The sequence below is a fragment of the Eimeria acervulina genome, genomic scaffold, assembly GCF_000499425.1.
Source record: "Eimeria acervulina Houghton genomic scaffold, Eah_scaff289, whole genome shotgun sequence".
In the NCBI taxonomy this organism is placed as follows: domain Eukaryota; phylum Apicomplexa; class Conoidasida; order Eucoccidiorida; family Eimeriidae; genus Eimeria; species Eimeria acervulina.
The window spans coordinates 1-18910 of record NW_013549914.1 but is presented as its reverse complement, the minus strand read 5'-3'; the positions used below and the strand labels follow the sequence as shown (position 1 = coordinate 18910).

Sequence of the window (18910 nt, the reverse complement as noted above, 5' to 3'; positions counted from 1 at the left end):
ATATATATATATATATATCATGTATTAGCATATAGTTGTATTCCTGTGATGTGCTTACGTATAAATGCGTCGTATTGGTGGGTGTTCACTAGCACCTGCGTTTATGTATAGGTATGCTATGTTGATGAGAACACCTTAACTCATGATGTGTTGCTGTTCTTTTATGTGTAAATGTTTCTAGTTGATCACGGAGTGCCTTAGGATTGGCCTTTGGGTGTTGTGTTGCATTTTGTGTGTCTGTTGCAGTACTTCAGTCGGCGCCTCTTGGTCAGCGTATGTTTTAGGCCATGTGAAGAGCCCCGGCCTGACAAGGCTCCTTCGCCAGGTAATTGCATTTGCCTGTTTAATTTTCTGTTTCGGTGCATGTGTTGTGCGAGTTCGTTACAGCTCTTGTTTGCTTTCTTCTTGTTGCTGGATAGGGCTCTCTGGCTCAGCTTTCCTGTTTGTTGGTTTATCTGTGCATGCGTGTAGGACTCTTGCTGGGTTTTGTCGGTGATGTCGTCGCTGTTATTGCGTGATCTGAAAGCCTGTGTGCTGTATGGATGCATGTATGCACCTGCATGCATGGATGCTTTCGTGAATGGATGCCTGCATGCATGCATTTGTGCATGCAGACCATCGTCGACGTGCGATCTCTGGGTCCGCTGCACCAAGATGCTTTCGGCGGCTATGTGGCTGCGCTTCGAGAAGATGTCGGGCGCCTTCACCAGTGGCTGCGGCGCATGGGCCCCAGCTGGCCGATAACTCGGAGTGTACGGTCTCTATTAGAGTTGCTGCTGCGATCGAACGAGGACGCGGCTGAAAAGCAGGAGATCTGCAGAGCAGCAGCTGAGTCGCTCAACTTGCCAGTGGAGGATCCTTTGCTGAGCTTCGCTGATATGTTTTGTCAGACGTTCCCTCAAACTTATTTCCCTCATTCAGCAGCGAAGGAAGAACTGGAGGCGTACAGCCTGCGGGTCGGGCTGGCACTTTATCAACTGCTGGGCGGCGGAGAAGAAGAGGGCGAAGGAGACGATGCTGAACGCGCAGCGCACTCGCTAGCAGAGTTTGAAGAAACCATGGGGCTGCGGCGGCGGCGGCTGTCTAATGCAGATGATTCAGGGGAAGACGAACTTAGCCTGTATGGAGGCAGCTGGCCAGTGGCACGCCCATTCGAAGACGTCATGAGCAGCCACAGCGAAGGAGGTGAACCTGAAATCGAGGAAGGGGGAAACCGAGATGAAGGCTCTGCAGTGGCAGATGAGGGATTTAGCAGGGCAGACGGCAGCCCTTCACCCTCTGCTTCTCGCACCAGAGACCCTGATGAGGTAAGAGATCTCCCTAGACCGTCGATGGAAGTCACAGTCCCACAGGCCTCGTCGCTCTTTCTGCAGGCGCAGGAGGAGCATCCGGAGCAGCAGCAGCAGCCGCAGGAGCAATTGCAACAGCAGCAGCAGTATCAGCAGCAGCAGCAGCCGCTGCAACAGCAGCAGCAGCAACAGCAGCTGCTGCTGCAACAGCAGCAGCAGCTGCAACAGCAGCAGCAGTATCAGCAGCAGCAGCTGCTGCAACAGCAGCAGCAGCTGCAACAGCAGCAGCAACAGCAGCAGCAGCTGCAGCAGCTGCAACAACTGCAGCAGCTGCAACAGCAGCAGCAACAGGAGGGGCAGCAGCTCGATGACGCTGCAGAGGCGGGGGGAGAGGAAGGTGCAGCAGATGCTGCGGACTTACTCAGCAGCTTACAGCTGGGCAGGACAGCTGTGAGTGGACAGAGAGTGCCAGCAGGTCCTTTCACGCCATCTGTTTCTACAGAAGCTGGTGCGTTGCCAGCGGAGGAGCAGCCGCTGCAACACAGGGGAGGCAGCAAGGCAACGCACGGTGCGGCAGCAGAGCCCGCAGGGGAGAATTTAAGACGAGGACCGGGGCTGCGGACGCAGCAACAACAATTCCCCCGCCGCGCCAGCTCTATTGAGGAGCAGGGCCGCATGCCAGAGCGGCAAGATACGCTCCAGCTGCAGCAGCACCAGCAGCAGCAGCACCAGCAGCGGCAAGAGGGCGTTGTCGTGTTCGCGCCTCCCAAGCATGAGAAGGAGGATCAGAGCACCGCTGCCTCCCACAACAAGAGTGCAGCTTCTCTGATGGGAGACGTTTCGTCGTATGAAGCGGAGGAGCCTTCAGAAACTTCATCCTCTGCTGTGCTCTTCCCTGGCGTCAACACCGCTCACGAGGGCGATGCAGCAACACGGCATAAGCTGCGCCAGCTGCTGCAGCAGGGAGGTCAGCGGCCTTACTTTGGGGCGTACAAGTACACAGCAGAGGAGAACGAAAATATAAGGCTTTGCGGTATGCTGGAAGAACGGTACGGGAGTTTGTTTATGAATCTTCTGAGGTTTCTCCTCACTGAGCAGATGCTGGAAGTGCTTATGAGGGTGGCTGCGTGGCACGCGCTGCCTCATGAACAGGAAGATTTGTGCAAAGACCGCAGATTTTCACTGTTCGTCCAAACTACAGACCCGGGTCAGTTTGTGTGCTTGTTTGTTTCGTTTGTTTTGTTTTTGCTTGCTTGTTTGCTTGTCCGTATGATTGCTTGTTTGGTGCGTTTGTTTTGCTTCTGTTTAGTGTTCGCGCGTTTTCTCTCTTTCTGCCCCTTCACCCTTTTTATTTGCTTGGCTAGTTGGTTGGCGTTTTGTTTTTCTTTGTTCTTGTTTGCGGTGCACGCGAACCTGTGAAGTTATCTTTAAATATTTATCAGCAAGGGATTGACTGAGAACCAGCCGATCCACTCTTGTTGTTTGAAGCCAGTCTATGCAAAATATAAACACATCAAGACGGGTACGTAGCTATGTGCTTAAACATAAATATGTATCTATTTCTGATTTGTACTTTTCTTTTTGTTGTTTTCAGCTCACTTTCGTCTCTTGAGTTGGCCGTCAGAGTCTGCGCACCATCATGCTGTCGATCAAATTGTTTTGTATGAAGCCGATGCTGGGAGGGAAACGTGGAAGCAAGCGTTGTATGGATTGAAATTGTTTGAGGGCTTTGTTTCCTCCCGTTTCTGAAATATACAGGCCCTGAAGTCATCCCCGGAAAGAACGCAAAAACGGGAACTTGAACGAACAAGTAAATATATACGTATGTATGCATGTATACGCATAAGTATATGTGCATGTATATATATGTATTTATGTCTGAGCACGTTCGCACATACATACGAAGAAAAAAAAGTGGTATGTGCGTACAAGGGAAAACCGCGCAAGAAGTGCAAAACCATACACAAACACAAATGCAGGAGTGGGTATAAATGAGGGGAGTTTGTCTTTGTGTGGACAAGCAAAGGGGTTCAATCTGTGCACAAATCTGCACCGATTCCTTCTTGAGTGTAGCCGGCGTTGGTTTTGAGGGGGCTGCCGGGCTACGCTTTTGGTTTTATATTGTTTCTGGAGTCTTTGTGAATTCGTCGTCTCAGTGGAAGCAGGTGTTCTTGGTTTAGCATGAAGGATGACGCTGACCGACGTGCAGTGTTATGTGGAAAAGGAAAATAAAGTTTTTCTGATTTCTGCATAATACAGGAAAAAAAAGTTGAATACATATTTCATCATTATGTGAGTGCTTAAGTGCATGAAAGCTATTTATGGACGGTGCTGACCCACACTAAAATAATGAAGCTTCTATGATTTTTTCGAGCTGACTGAAAAAGTAGTGCTTTTTGCGCGCCTCCCCTGCCTAATTCAGACGTTTATTATTCAATTCATTATTATATCCATTACAGAACGGATTGGCAGGGTTATTCTGCATCGAATATAGGGCGTTTAGAAATAGGTTGTGACAGTTTGTTTGTTCCATGCACTGCACTGCTTAGAAACTGTAGACAGACGCCGTAGCTAGGACTGTTTAGAATTCCCCAGATCTAGCTGCAGATGTGTCAGAACAGTAAGCAGCACAGATCATTTGGTAGGAGGACGAGGAGCAGTCGCCTCAGTCATTGACCTGTAGGCAGATGCTGTAGCTGGGACTGTTCAGATTCCTTAGGAAAATAAGCAGCGTTGATAGTTTATAATGAGTGAGGTAGGAGAAACAGCAGCGCTCGCCTCACATGTTAGGGCAGGGGTTCGCAAACTATGGAGTTTTCTGTGATTTATGAGGGGTGGTTGTTGGTTCTCAATGAAAATAAGTTGACAGTGTATTGGCGACTTCGCCGAACGTCTGCTCTGCAAACCGTTAGTGTTTTTTGGCGTATGAGCAGCTTCTTGTAGCACTTAGTCCATAGAACTGAATGCTAAAGGGGGGAGCTAATGGCGCTCAGGGGGCGTGGCCAGCAGGGCCTGCTAGGCTCAATATTCGTCTGAACAATCAACAGCAATATTGATTTTTCTAAATGTATATATATAGTGGAATAATTCATTGTGGAAGAAGCTCTTGAGCTATAGTAACGTGGAGCGCTAGGTAACCTTGACCGCGCTCGCCGTAGCGAGCAAGACGAATGAACACTGGTGAGAGAAGGGAACGCGGGTCGTTTGAAACGACTCAGTGGAATTTAATGAATATGTTCTTTTTAACGTAATTGAAAAGGTTGAACAGAGCAGGACAGTGCCTATCCTGAGCTGCCTGAGCTCAGGCGTCTCGGTAGGTGACCCCGTCGCCGAACCAGGCAAGGGTTCCTACGCCAGGGTTAATTCCTGCTGAGTGTGTAAATCAATGCCTCCTCTTGGAAAATAAAGCCCTAATTTCACACTTTTCCCCAACCAAGTTTGAATATAAAGTCCTAAGAACGTCTCCTTTTGCCTAGAAGTTCTCCATTTAACTGTTCAGCTTCCTACCGAGGTGAGCGCCGCCTGGGCACACCGCCTGTCCAGCGATCCCTAGAGTTAAACCCTGAACCCTCGCCTCAGTCACTTTTCTCAGCAACTCTCTTCAATCAATGTTTATTAGCGCCGGGACAAAAACTGCTTTTAAAAACCGCAAAGCGGGGCTGAAGCAGTTCCTGTTCCTGGAGTGCCGGTGTAGGAGCAGCGCCTCCGGCCTCACCTGATATGCTGATAATTGAAGGGTCTGCCTGCGCATTCAAAGTTATGTGTGATACGTTGATAGATGAATTGTCTGTCCGTATGTTAATAGTGTCACTACAGTACATTGCAACAGCCGCAGCTGAATGGACTTGGTTGAACGGGCATATGCTCTTTCTGCATTCTATCGGGGCTTCGTTTTGCAGGCAGACTCTTTCACAATGCATGCATCCATGTACGCATGAGTGTGTGTGCAACATCATTGTGCAGAAACACTTCCTTTTCTCGCCTGCACTGCGTACTCGCTGTACGACGAGAGATGGCGCCGGGGAGGGCAGCCCGGGCGCTGCTGCTCACAGCAGCAGCTGCAGCAGCGGCAGCAGCGACAGCAACCACAGCAACTTCAGTAGCTAATTCAAATGCTGACACTCCTGTGAGCCCTCTCTCCCAAGGTAAGTGTACCGATAGAGTGTCGTTTGTTTGTTGCTGCCTATTTTGTGCCTACCCATAGTTCCGCATCGTAAGACATTCACGAGAAGCAACAAGGCATGTATGATATGTGCAGAACCCTCAGTGGAAACTCAAGAAACACCCTCCCCCCAACGTTTTATTGGAACGGCGCTGGAGTTCATCACTGGCAAGGACTTCTCGCTAGACCCTGTGGGTGAGTGCGACCCCCGACAGGAACAAAACAAGAACGCAGAATAAGGAGTTGAGGTGCCGGCTGTTAGTTCTGCTGTCCCGCGTTCTGTGCGGTGTCTTGACCCCTCAGAAATGAAAGGAGGATTCTTCTCACAAGACCCTGAACACATCCCCGACTCACTTGTGGATAGCCTGCCGATTGATGATGAGACATTCGACTTCATTGTAGTTGGAGGTGGTGCCGCTGGCTGCGCCGCCGCGGACATTCTCTCCCAAGGTTTGTTTTTTTATTGCTTGCTAATGAATCGGCGTTAAACTGTTTAATAGTGTATTCCCTTTTAACTCTCCTGTGCACGCGTGTTGTGCTGCCTGCTTGAGATCCGCACGAAGTAAAGCTTCTGTTTCCCCGATTATATGAACTTCTTTTGTGTCGTTGTTGGTTGACTCAGGTGGAAAGAAAGTTCTTTTGCTGGAGCGCGGAATGCAACGAACAAAGTTTACAGCTCCAAACGCCATGAGCGCTAGGGGGGCAGGTGAGGACTTATTTCTGTCATTTTGCGGGGCGATCAGTCGGAGAATCTACCACTTGCTTATGTTTTTAAGCTGCTTATGTTGCTGCTGTTTCGGTGCTGCTGCGTTCTGCATTCTCAGGGATTGGCCTCGCCGATGGAACCATCTCTCAACCTGTCGGCACGCTGCAGGGGGTTCGAACCTTTTCGGGTGCAGTTATGGGGGGCGGCAGTGCTGTGAATTTGGGTATAGTGATTGGTGAGACAGAGGAATTTTTCAAGGAGATGTCTCGCCAGTTCCCTGGATATAACATTGACTATGCAAGGCTGAAGAACGTACGCCTCAGCATCAGTACCCATGATGCTCATAGATAATGGAGGCGTCGTGCTGTTCCATCGCTGTAGACGCCTTTGGATATTTCATTTTCACAGTAGTTGAAACATGCACAGACACCGTGGCTCTCTCTTCATTCGCTCAGGCTTACGATTACGTTGCGTGGAAAGTCGCCAGAGCTATGCCTGCGCTGCCCCCCTTCGGAAACGCTTACAGCGACGCGCTGTCAGCGACAGGATACAAGTACTTGGGAGGTGGTTCTTATCCTGAACCGAGTTTGTTTGTCCGACTGGGGTACCAGTGGGTAGGGTACTCACTCTTCGATGCTGGAAACAACTTGCAACGAAATGCCTCCGACGCGCTCCTGGAGCCGTCCCCCAACCTCCTCATCAAAACCCGACACACCGTCAGGGTCAGCAGCTTCTTCTGAACGGCCCATCAACAGCTGCAATACCCGTTTCTTTTTATGCATGAGTGGCAGTAAAGCGTCAAGTATAACTCCAGTTGGGCTCTGCTCATGTTGCTACTTATGCTTCTCGCTACGTCTGCAACGCAGAAAGTCACTTTTGTTGACACACCACACGGCAAGACAGCCAACTGCGTCGTCTATCGGCCTACCAAGTACCAAGACATTCGACCGATTGGTGACTTGTGGAGTCTCTTCCCCTCTTCCGCCGCAGGTGAGTGTGCCCAGCCCCCGCAAAAGACTTTGTGTCAGCAGCGTATGCTTGCATTGCTTCTACTCAATTTACCTGCTTCCTTTAGCCTTGTTCGCTTGTAATTCGCTTGTTGTTCAAAGCCCTTGTTGTTGCTGTTTTGTTCTTGCTGTTGCTGTGAGCAGACTGGGCACCGTGGATTGGTGCCTTCTTAGAGCCAACCACTGTGTTGATTGCCGCCGGTGTCGAAAACCCCCAAACGAATCTCCGTCGTGTTTGCCTTTCACATCCGGGCAGGGGAAGGATTATTCTCAGCACGGGAGCCGTGCACACTCCCCTTGTGCTTTACAGATCAGGTGACGATGTTTCTTGAAGAAGCATCATAGAGCTTTTAGTTTCATTGCCTTATTTACTTAATTTATATTACCACCTAGCAGCTTCCAAGTGTGGAGAAACGGGAGAGCTTCATTCAACTAGGGTATGCTTGCGTGCACTCCCTACAGGCATCGGCCCAGCAATTCAGCTGAGCTTGTTGAAGGTGAATCAAATTCTGGAGAACCCTGCGGTAGGTTCGGCGTTTTCCGACAGAGTCTTTCTCACTATCCCTGGCTTCTTGAAGCACTACACAGACGCCATTCCCCTCATTAACCCCAGCAGGTCCTTGCGTCGCTTGACTGCTGAAGAAGATGCGGGGCCCCACAAGGTGACAAAGCTACGCTTGATTTCCAAGCCTTCTTTCGAGCCGATTGTGTCTCAAGAACAGCTGGAAAAAGCTATTACTCCTGAAGTCCGGGATGCGGTTAACAAGATCTTGAACCAGGAGATGCCAGTTGAAGTCATAACAATTGATGAAGATGATCCTACCTTCAGAACAGGGTTCGAACCCCCTGTGCTCCTCCCTGAAAACCTGATGTTCCCCGGGCTGCTGCACTATCTTGCACCCGCTCTACAGCCACGTGTCTGCCAGTTCATGGGCATCAGGCACATCGGTCCCCACTGCAAAGGACAGAAGTGAGTCTGGCGTGTCACTGTAGAAGGGTTTCGCAGCAGTCTTATCACCGAATGCGCAGCTTTCTCCGCTGCATTGGGAGGCCTTTCCGTGTGTCGTACTGTTTCAGCGATGTGCTGCCATGTGTTGCAGGATTAATGAGCGCAACCTTGGGTGCTCTCTTGTAACAATGGAGGAGCTTTCTGGAGACCGGCTCGCCGAAGGGTTTATCTACGCATCCCGCTACATGTTCCCAACTGCCTTCCGCAAGGATCCCATCCTAGACGCTATAACTGAGATTCTGCAGGGGTGCTCGAACTACCGTGCTCCCTTCGGCCTTGTGTTTTTGAAGCCTCTTTGCGTGATCGCTCAGCCTGTTATTAAGTGTCTCAGGTGGGCATTAACTCCTCTCAACAATTGCATTTTCTCGGCTGCGAAGTTGTGACGGTGCATCTTGCTCCTATAGTTGCAGATTCACAGCGTTGCTTGTCAGGTTTGGAGGCCTAGGGTGAGCCTCCAAACCTGGCACGAACATTTTGCTCTGCAGGAAGGCTGTTGCTCCCTTCTACTTTACGTCTGAACCCAAGTCACGAGGAAGCATCCGTCTGAAACCGACGGGAGAAGTGGTCGTTGACCCGCAGTATCTTGTGGACGAACAAGATTTGTTTGATGCAATCCGAGGCACTGCTACACTGGTTGATCAAATAAATGGAGACAGTTACAGGTATTTCAGTGCCCTAACAGACTCTCTAGACGAGCCGCCCTCCAGACCAACCGAAATCAGCTTTTTCGAAGTCCCCATGTGGCGGCGAAAGCAGAAACAACCGACGTCGCACAGTGAAGACGCTGTGGCTGAGTTGTCTTCGCAGAGGTATCATTCAAGAGAAGGGCCCCAAATCCTGTCCTTTGGCAATATTGAATGGCCTGCTGGATATTCTTCTTACTCTTGCCAGCACAACATCTCCCTTCTTGACTCACTCCTCGAACTTTGCAGAGATTCAGAGGTACCTGCAGGATCTCATTCCCCCAGAATCCAGACGCCTACGGCGTCTGATGGTGGTAAATGATGCTTACCGCATGAAACCTGCCGTCTACGAGGACGAAGAAGGCAACGAATACGAAGACTACAGCCCTTTCGTTGAACACAACGTAGACGAAGAAAAGATGGAAAAGCTGGGCATTAAGCGTCGCTTGGAGGCGGTCAGCAGCAGACCCCCTTGCAGGCATTTTATTGTACATATCTGTAGCATCATGGCTCGAGCCTAGAACTTAGCGTTGTTTGTCTCAGTTCTCTTGTATCTGTTGCCCACCGGCCTCCCTGTTCATCCGACGCACTTATTTGTCCTGTACTTTGTCTGTTATATGCTGTGCAGGTTGGGTTTGATTTTGATTCGTATCGTGCCCACGTGGCGGGCACTGACGAGTCTGCAAAGGACCCCTCTCTGCACCTGGGGGTAATGGCACGGCGTTTGGATGCAGAACTGAAGAAGGTATTAGGCTCAGAGAAGGTGGATGAACTGAAGAAGGCAGCAGATTCTATCAAGGCCGAGGAGCTGCTCAAGGCCTCCCCAAATGAGCCAGAGCTCAAACAAGCCATCGAAGACTGCAAGAAGCCGTGCACACAGGAAGCCATCGACAACCACACCTGCGCAAAGCTTGATGTTTGCTGCACCACCTACGGAAACAGCAAGTGCATTCGCCTACCCGGCCAGCCAACTCTTGCAGATCAGCATATTAAGGTGGGTGCATCTGCAGATTTTGCTGTGTTGGCTTACATAATGCTAAAGCCATGATTACAGCTGTTTCAGTAGTCCTTCACTGCAATCATGTTTTGCAATTCTTGTTCTGAATTGGACAGGTTCTGATGCCAAATGGACTTGTGTTTATCTTGTTCGTTTTCTCTATCCAGGATCCTTATTCAAACGCAGATGCTGCAGACAGCGGTGGTGCCGTGAAGAAGGAGGAGTTTCTTGCACCATTCTTTGGCCTCAACCCTGTGGCCAGCGAAGCACCTGCGAGCCTTCAATGGGCCGCTACATACCCCCCAAGACTGCCCAGTCTGTTTCACAGTTTGCTAACAGCAATAAATGCACCACCAACTAGCACACTGAACAGCGGGGTCTGCTGACTGTCTGCACAGTAGGGCAATGAGTTGGTTGAGCGGAATTTGCTGTGCCGGCATTCTGCAGTCCGTTTTAAGAAAAGAGAAAAAGCAGTGAATGCTTCACTTTGCCCGCATCTGCTCAGTCTGGACTAAAGCTCGCTCTGCTTGCTGTGCATGCAGGCTCACAAAACCCGAAGGCTTTGGCGAAGTTTGCATTGTCTTACATGACAAGCATTGGCCATACATACGGCAGTGCACCGATGGGCAAAGTGGTAGACGACAAGTTTCAAGTCATGGGCGTAAACGGGCTTTCTATTGTTGATGCTTCTGTGCTCCCTCAACTAACCAGAATGAACCCAGTTTATACTATCATGGCATTGGGGAGGTATGTTTTGAAGCCGCTTGCTGCCTGCACCATCGTTTCTTCGTGTGTGTGCCGTAAACAACACCTTTTTGTTTAGTTTAACGTGGCCCTTCCAACACATAAACTCCCTGCATTATCTTTTCTGACGTTGTGCAGGTACGCGGGAGAGACAATGCTTAGACAGCAGTATATGTGAACGATGCTCCGCTGAAAAGGTTAACGAACAACTCAAACCCAGACGCATAGATGCTGAGGACTTGCCTTCTTCCCCTGGCAGCCAGTCAGGAAGCCAACAAGAAGGCACTTTTGCTGTCGCTGTGGCCCGCACTATTGGGGGCGCAGCTCAGTATATTTAGCCTCTCGTTTGAAGGCTACACCTGTGCATATACATAAGTATGCAGATATGCATTCTTCACGCTCCAAACTACGTAGCCTAGGGTGTCATTGTGCCCTTGAGTTTCCCCCCAAGAAAACACACGGCTCAGCTAAAAAGCTGTTTTTCTTTTTACAGTGAAGGAACTGAGGGGTGAGGGGTCTGATTAGCAATTCGCGGACCGTAGTAGCAGTTTCGTTCGTTCACTTCCCTATATCCTAATCCTTTGTTGGGATTCACAAAGCTTCAGTGATGCTGGCAGAGCTAACAAGGGACTTCTCTGCCGTCCCTTCAGGCGAGAAGCAGCTCACACATCCACCAAGCTTAAATTTATCATACCATCTGCATGACGATGTGGAGCGTAGGAACTGCAGATGCATTCCGTGTAGAACAAAAACAGCCTCCATACATGAACACGAAATGCACGTGCACTTCATGACGTGCAAGCGTGTTTCGCTGTTCTTTCTACACATGTACTGTCTTCTATGATTCATAGAGGGTGATTTCCTGTTGCTGAGATTTAGAAATAATGGCCGCAGAGATTGCATCAACTTGTAACGGCCACTCTCCGCGCCGGTTTGCAAACGAGAACACGTATGGGGGCGAGAGCTCCAGCGTCTCGCCTGTCTGTGCAGCGTTTCCTCGAGTGCCTAAAGAAGTCTATTGAGGATAAACAGAGGAAAAGAAAAAGCAGACGACAAAAGCAACAGCAGCTGCCGAACGCCTTCTAATTGCAGCTGCTGCACGCGGTCCGCCGTAGGCGGTCCGTTGGCTGCGGGCTGCCACCAACTGTGCAAAAAAGCTGAGACTTCTGTTGCCTCCGGGTTTTTTCGTTGATGAATACAGACTTTTATTGAAGAAAATTAACAGAATCTCCTTCATTGGACTACGTAAGATCGCACGCAAAACGGTCGGTCAGGCCCGGCAGCAGGCCCGCTGGGCCCCTCGAAGCAAGCCCACATTGGAGAGGAGGTTCTGGGGCTTCGTGTGTTCTTTCCAGTGGTGTCTTTTGTTTTTAGGTATTTTACTTTACTTCAAGTAGGCCTACAGAAGTCCTGGCGAGCAGCACTTTCTCAACAATGTGCGCTTTCTGCGGGTAGCAGCAGACGCAACAGCAGACCGACGAGTGCAACTAACTGGAGCGCACACACGTTTCAAAGGAGGTGATGCATGCGCGTTGTCTATACTTCGATTTTTTGTGTATTTAATTATCTGTGTTTGCTTCTTCTTCAAAGTCTGGGGACCACAGCTGCGCATCCCAGCCGCATTCTTCTGTGCTGTCGCTCCACTTGCTCCGGCCTGGCGTTGTTTCATTGAACTTCCAAACCGAGTCAATGGGCAACCAGCCGTCGCATCCCTGTGTTCCTCTCGATGGCTATTTGGCGGTGAGGGCCTCCATAGAGGCCCGCTTCCCCCCTCCCCCGGCGGTCCGTCAGACGAACCCAACAGATTCTGGTGCCGGTTGCTGGGGGGGCCCCGGGGGCGAACAGCAGGTGACGGCCTCAGAAAGGCAGCAGCATGAGAAGCCTGTTGTGCGAGAAAACTCGAGGTCCAGTGGTCCAGTGCTACAGGAGCCGGCATCTACGGGGCCCGTCCTCCCCCCAACCCTCAGCGTAGCTGAAACCACCGACTCGGATTGGGCCCCCGACGAGTTCGAAGCAGCGTCATTAGATGACACCTTGGGGGGCCTGTCTCAGTCATTCACCAGGGCCAAAGCTCCGCAAGTCAGGGCACAGTCGCCTCTGCCGTTTCCCTCTATGGCGCACTGCTCGCCGACGGTTTCGAGGAAAGCAGAGACCCCAGAGACCCCGCAGCAGCAGGTGCAGCACCAGCGAGAGATCAGCAGCAGCAACACCTGCAGCAGCAATAGAAGCAGAAGCAGTAGCAAGGACGGCGATGTGGCGCAGAGAACACAGAAGGTATACGCTGTGGATGCGTTTCCTAGTCACGTCAGCAGGCCGAAGCAATTAGATGCGGCTCTCGTCACACAAGAGAAAGAAATGCCAAGAGTAAAGCATGAAAGAACTCGGCGGGAAAATACCCAGAGGCGCGCAGTGAGAAGTGGTGATCCTCACGCAACTGGGGCCCTCGAAGAGGCCGCCGAGAAACGTGCTGAAGAGGCCCCTGAGGCGCACACTGCTGGGGCCCCTGCTGTGCAAGAGGAAGAACATGAAATGTTTTGCCCTCTGTCGCCGAATTCAGCCTTAGGGGCGTGCACTCCATCAAAAGTTTCGAAGAAGGGCGCGTCAACAACTACAAGGCAGAGAGCTGCTGCTGCTGGGGCAGTTGTTTCGTCTCAGGACCCTTCTCCTTCAGATAAAAATATGTCTTATGGGCCTGCATGCAATCATCTTCCTTTCCTTGAAGGCAGAGCGCTGCAGACTTTGTTGCCGTTCCTCTTTGGACGGCCTTTGGGCGCCTGCATGGGTGTTTGCGTGCACTGGTTCATGAAAATAAGCAAGTGAGGCGGCTTTGTGCGAGCTTTGTCAGCGACAGGGCATGATTTATTTTGCACTGTTTAGACTAAATAACATAAAATCTGTGCACGGACCCACACAATGCGCTTTTTTGTTGCTGTCTTCTGGCTTTTGTTGTTTTGCAGTGCCCTTGCTGAGATGTGCGCCCCCATCGATAGAGGCTTCGAGGCATCTTATGGGAAGTACCTTTTGCCTGTGAGCGCTACGGTGAAGCTTCAGGCACTGCACATTGCACAAGGAGAGGGGTTTCGACTGGATTGGGTTATCACAGCCAAGGTCAGTCAGTGTACTCGAAAAACGACGACACATCAGTTCTTGCTGTTGGTTTTGTCATTGGGGTTTGTTGCTGCAAAAGCCGGTGAACCAGACACTAAAAAGCGGCGCAGTAGAGGACTTTTCTGTGCGTTCACAGCAGTCTTAACTGTTGTAACATCACGAACCTCTTGACTCATGAAGACTCAGTTGCAGTGCATGCATTTAGCTGCTGCTGCTGAGAACCTTAGACCCTAAACGCTAGACTTTAAACAGTTTGCAGGGAGGTAGGGAGAGCGGCTGCGTCATGATGGAAGCAACGTGATGTTGCGCGAATGATTAGCTGGAGCCCAGTGGGCCTCTGCATTTATGTTTACATTTCACTGAGCAGATTCACTTGTATGTTATTCGTTGCAGGTGTTGCCCCCCGCTGCCAACCATGTGCTGTCTATGGGTTATTGTTTTAAATACCGGCATCCTTCTTCTCTAAACGACTGGCATTTGCCTCCTCGTTATGCTGGCCGTGAAAAGACAGCAGATAGTTCCTCTCGTTGGGTCGAGAGGAACTCCTTCTCACGCAGGTCTTCTTTGCGTGGCATCTCAGGGGGAGGCCAGAGTCCAACGACAATCGTAAGGCCCCCAAGTAGGGTAAGTCGTTTTAATTTAGGAAGTAAGCAAAGGTGTGTTCCCTCGTGCTCGTGAAGGATAGATGTTCTCGTAGAGTAGATGGCGTGGGAGGTCGTTTCAGCTGGATCTGAAATGATTTGCTCTTTGCAGATTCGTTTGTTCATGTACCTTGTTTTCTTTGTTTGCTTTCAGACTGGGAAGGAGCCTGCAGACCAGTGTCGACGGGAAGCGCCGATGTTCTCTGTTGCAGTTGCGCCTTTGGGTAGCAAACGGCGGCTGTGGCTGCACCGTGACCTGTGCAGGTTCCACGGCGATGAAACCGGGCAGGCGGTGTTGTCGCATTTGGGTCCCGTTTGTGTAGGGGATTTCGTTGAAGTGCCAGTGGTTCTCTCTAACGGAATAGGCGCTGCTGATGTGTCCACGGTGCGCTGGATGCCCATAAATCTCGCAAGGAGAGTGCCGAGGGTCCTCTCAGGGTCGAAAGCTCTCGAAGCAGCTGCTAACGGCTTGTATGAAGGATGCAGCTTGGAAATGCAGTACCTCGAATGGTTTGATGGCGATCAATACCGGCATATGTCCACAGAAAGGCTGAAAAGGGCTGGCAAGTCGCAGCGATTTTCCGCAGAATTCAGCGATAATAGCAGACGACATTCGCCTTGCGAGTTTGCGTTTATCTGCTTCTTCTGAGTGGTGCTTGTGGTTAGGTGAGTCGTTTCCGTCATCTACAAAGGTTCCGGGAACGTACTTTGCGTGGTGTGCTTTTGGTACGTGCAGAATGCTTGGAGCCTGAATTACATCATGAATCCACCGAGTATTCAGGCATTGATGTGCTCGTCCGACGCTCTCTCTACCGAGCAGTGCAAAAAGGTAAGAGTAATCAGATCTTCTGATGCGTGGGGGGCACTTCGCCACAGCTGTGTCGCTGACGTTGTACTGTGTTGAACTAGTTTAGTGGGTGGTATTCAGATAAGAAGGGTCTGCTCCATTCCTTTGTTGCTTCATCTTTATTCTTACAAGCACTTGCTGTGATCTGTGTTTGCAGGTTCGGCAGGAACAGCAGCCCAGCGAGCTTGGGGCCTGCAGTGTCAAGTGGTGCCTCAGGATGCACCCATCATATTCCCTTTGACTCGCAAAGGTCTTTTGCATGACCGATCCTCCCGTTTTCAGCTCCGCGTGGTGGGTGTGGGTGTGCGTTTCTTGTTTAATCTTAGTTTGCGAGCCTTGCAGCCTCCTAGTTGCTGTGCATACTGCAGTTACTCAAGGTTTCTATCGCGAGCGTTGCTGGCCGTGCGGTCACGAGGCGGAAGGGTGCGCTGGTGTGTCCATTTTTGTGTTAGGGCGACATATTGGAGTCTTATTTGACCATCGGAGGTGCGAGCGTTTGATGCAAACCACCATCCAGGTGAAGATGGATTCATTGCTCCTATTTCTACTTCACAGCGAAGTACTTTTACAGGGAGGTGTAAACGCAGCGGTAGTCGCTGATGGCTCATTTCCCGTATGAATATATTTAAGTTTTTTGCTGGGGAGCTGCAGGATATGTGGAGACTGCTTCAAGTAAAACGAAAACTTATCGCTGTTCTTTTTGCTCCGCCTGGCTTTCTGGGTGAGAAACAAGCAAAATCAAATCGCGTAAACAAAAAAGCGATGTTAGTAGATGTAGGGGCATTTCGTTTCGTTTCTGGATACCGTCGTATGGGGTTGCTGACTGTTGCTACTTCCATTCATCCGCCTACTGCCAAAGAGTTTCTTCCTTAGGCTTAAAAGTTCAATAACTGCAGTAGTTCAATGCAGTAGTTGCAGCAAACAGATCTTTTTAGGACGGAAACACCGCCATAAAGCAACATTCTCGTCTGTTCCCAAAGATGAGGGCACAAACATTCTACTGCAATAGGCCGGAAGGCCAACACTCCAGTCACCAATCAATTCCTCAGGCAAGCCGGTGCCCATACAACATATATACGCATGCGCACATACGCACGTATCTTTACATACACAGAAAGGCAGCGCCTGGTAAGCCAAGGCCGCTGATCTCCCCGCTGCATGCGAACAGCCTGCACTTCGTAGGCTGTATGCACGAAGCCGTTAACGCATCTGTACCGTGTCTTCTCTGTGCAACTGAATTAATGAAGATTCCTCACTGCGACGTTTGATAGAGCCAGCTTCGCCTCTTCATGTGCTGACGCACCCAATACGCAGGCATACTCCTACCGCAATTGCGGCTTAGGCCCTATACTTCGTCACAACGCTATATATATATATATATATATATATATATATATATAGCGTACATATATGTATATATATATGTAATATATAATATATATATATACAGGCATGCATGCATACATATTTTGTATATTAAAAAACTGACACACTAAAGTTTGTGTTACAATAGGTGGCTTTCTGGTGGTCGTTGCTCCTCCCCAAGTCGCCGTTCTGAATGCCTACGGCACCAGAAAAGTTCAATGTTATTATTTATAATCCACTGAATACTACACAGTATTCATGGTACTTGTAATAATGCAGATGAACATACTTCGACTCGGGATCCTTCAGTCGCTGCTCCCCCTTGCCGGGGGTTCTTGTGCTTCTGTTCGTGTGTTCGGTTCGGTGAGGACCTCAGCAGCAGCAGCAGCAGAGTCTCCTTCGCTTGCTGACTCCGGTGGATAAGGCTCCAGCAGGTGCAGCGTCTGCATGAGATCGCTCGCCCTGCAGCATCGGCAGCAGCGCGTTGCAGCAGTTACAGACAGAAGCAGTAGTTCAATCTAATCTACCAATGCATGCATGCATGCAAGCATGCATGCGTCCATGCAAGCACTCTTTGCTGAAAGGTGCGTGCGCAGAAAGTACACGCAAGAAACACGCACACGAAAATATGCCCCGCGTTCTCATGTGGAGACGCCCACGTGAGAATAAAAAATATATATGTAAATATAAAATTCAAATAAAATAGATATCCTTGAAAGACTACGCACTCACCTGCCAATATATATCATGTCCGATATACGATTCGTCAAACCGGTCTCCTCTAAATTGACCTGAGGTAAAAAACGTATCAAACTACTTCAAGCACCGACTCCTGGGTTCAGCATAAACTCTACATGCATGTTGTGCAGTTGTTACATGCATGCAAGCATGCATGCAAGCATATATGCATGCATATATCTTTCCCCACCAAGAGCACACCACAACTTGCAGCCTAACAAAAAACTTCGACTTGGACCCTGGTCGCTAGGACAAGAAAGATTAGAAAGAAATGCGTAACTGGCGACCAACAACATGCGCAACAAAATTAACATCTTCTTAAACTACAACGTGGAAGAATGTTTCTTGATGAGTGTAATTGAATGAATGGCTTTTATAAGGGCAATTAAAGTGATGGTTTTTATTCGGGCAATTAATGCAATAGTTGTGGAAGACGGCCGACTAAATAAAAGTTTCCGTTTCACGTGCTGAGCGGACCTCAATGACCTTTGCGCCTTTCCTCATGACTCTGTATGGTATATCCGATGCTGGATGTACAGTAGCAGAAGTCCCAACAACTAGCAGCAAGTCGCATGCATCTGCTTCTTTATTTGCCTCGCTCACAGCTTGAGACGGAATCCCCTCTCCAAACAACACCGCATCAGGCTTGAAGTACCCGCCGCATCCGCACTGCAAAAAGAAAACAAAAAAACGAAAAGAAGTAACTCCTCAGTAAACATGAATTGTACGGTTGCATGCTCGTCTACTTCGCACTACGTTTCATCTATCTCGTATTGAAGAAAGAGACTGAACTACCGCCACCAAATCCTCTGCTGCAGAAGAGAGGAAAAGACCTTCTGAATGCATGCATAGGAAAGCACCTTCGGGGGCAACTTCTTCTTAAATGAAGGGTTCCGGACCATTTGCTTCGTCAGCTGCATCTTCGCTCCGCACCGGTAACACGAGGCCTGAGCAGGCAGTGCAAAAAGAGGGGGAGTAACTGGATATCAGCGTGGAGACAGCCGCAAATAAGCAGAAACACAACTCTCCATCGAAATGTAAAATGCGCTACGAATAGTTGTTCTGGCTCAAGCTGCTCTAAGTGCTTTTCCACGAGCAGCGGAAACCAACCCCACATGCTACCCGTAAACCCTAAACCCTACACCCTAAGTAAGCAAGCAGTGAGCCAAGAGCACAGTATACACCCGGTGTAAGAAAATCGGCGTTCAGGTGTCCGTACACCCACACTCATGAGATTGCCGTGGTATTCTATAACGCGTCTGCTCCCTGCATCTTGATGCAGATTATCAACATTTTGAGTTATCACCGCTCGCACGATGCCCAGGGCCTCCAGACGAGCTAAAGCCAAGTGCGCTCTATTAGGAACAGGCTCATTCTCGTTTAGAAACTCATGCAGCAACAGCCATATCTTGCTCGGTTGCCTCCAAAAGCCCCAAATCGTCGCGTACACTGCTGGATCATACCTGCAACGCAGCGAAGAAATTATTTATATGCAGAAAAATACACATACATGCGCACACATATAGTACAGATTTATAACATCCATATATATATATATATATATATCCATGTACGTTACCTTCTCCAGAGTCCATCTGACGGGTCCCTGAAAGT

At 49.7% G+C, this 18910-nt stretch overlaps 4 protein-coding genes across 4 annotated transcripts in view; 3 read left to right on the top strand and 1 right to left on the bottom strand.

The window, feature by feature from the left end:
• EAH_00030990 (hypothetical protein, conserved) overlaps window positions 1-2742 on the top strand; it is a gene marked incomplete at both ends in the record, with an annotated part of 6541 nt that extends 3799 nt beyond the window's left edge. Inside the window, 3 exons of the mRNA XM_013396121.1 lie at window positions 247-325; window positions 615-2496; window positions 2732-2742. Of these exons, the coding sequence (XP_013251575.1) occupies window positions 247-325; window positions 615-2496; window positions 2732-2742 (1972 nt within the window). The remainder of the gene's footprint in view (window positions 1-246; window positions 326-614; window positions 2497-2731) is intronic.
• Window positions 2743-5301: 2559 nt separating this feature from the next.
• On the top strand, window positions 5302-10759 carry EAH_00030980 (oxidoreductase, putative; the record flags this gene model as incomplete). The annotated part of the gene is made up of 16 exons (XM_013396120.1): window positions 5302-5434; window positions 5548-5646; window positions 5755-5901; window positions 6074-6157; window positions 6276-6469; window positions 6613-6879; window positions 7024-7111; window positions 7309-7479; window positions 7627-8134; window positions 8265-8504; window positions 8659-8835; window positions 8981-9311; window positions 9485-9850; window positions 10021-10168; window positions 10396-10514; window positions 10736-10759. 16 exons carry the CDS (start codon window positions 5302-5304, stop codon window positions 10757-10759), a joined length of 3096 nt encoding a protein of 1031 aa, XP_013251574.1.
• Window positions 10760-12286: 1527 nt separating this feature from the next.
• EAH_00030970 (hypothetical protein) lies at window positions 12287-15693 on the top strand (the record flags this gene model as incomplete). The annotated part of the gene is made up of 7 exons (XM_013396119.1): window positions 12287-13413; window positions 13555-13705; window positions 14099-14311; window positions 14501-14731; window positions 15013-15175; window positions 15351-15484; window positions 15646-15693. The coding sequence occupies 7 exons, from the start codon at window positions 12287-12289 to the stop codon at window positions 15691-15693; spliced, it is 2067 nt and encodes a 688-aa protein (XP_013251573.1).
• Window positions 15694-16863: 1170 nt separating this feature from the next.
• EAH_00030960 (NAD-dependent deacetylase, putative) lies at window positions 16864-18759 on the bottom strand (the record flags this gene model as incomplete). Its single annotated transcript, XM_013396118.1, has 5 exons — window positions 16864-17020; window positions 17291-17349; window positions 17774-17965; window positions 18196-18275; window positions 18518-18759. Coding segments are annotated over 5 exons (730 nt in total), but the record flags the coding sequence as incomplete, so codon positions are not given.
• Window positions 18760-18910: the final 151 nt, after the last annotated feature.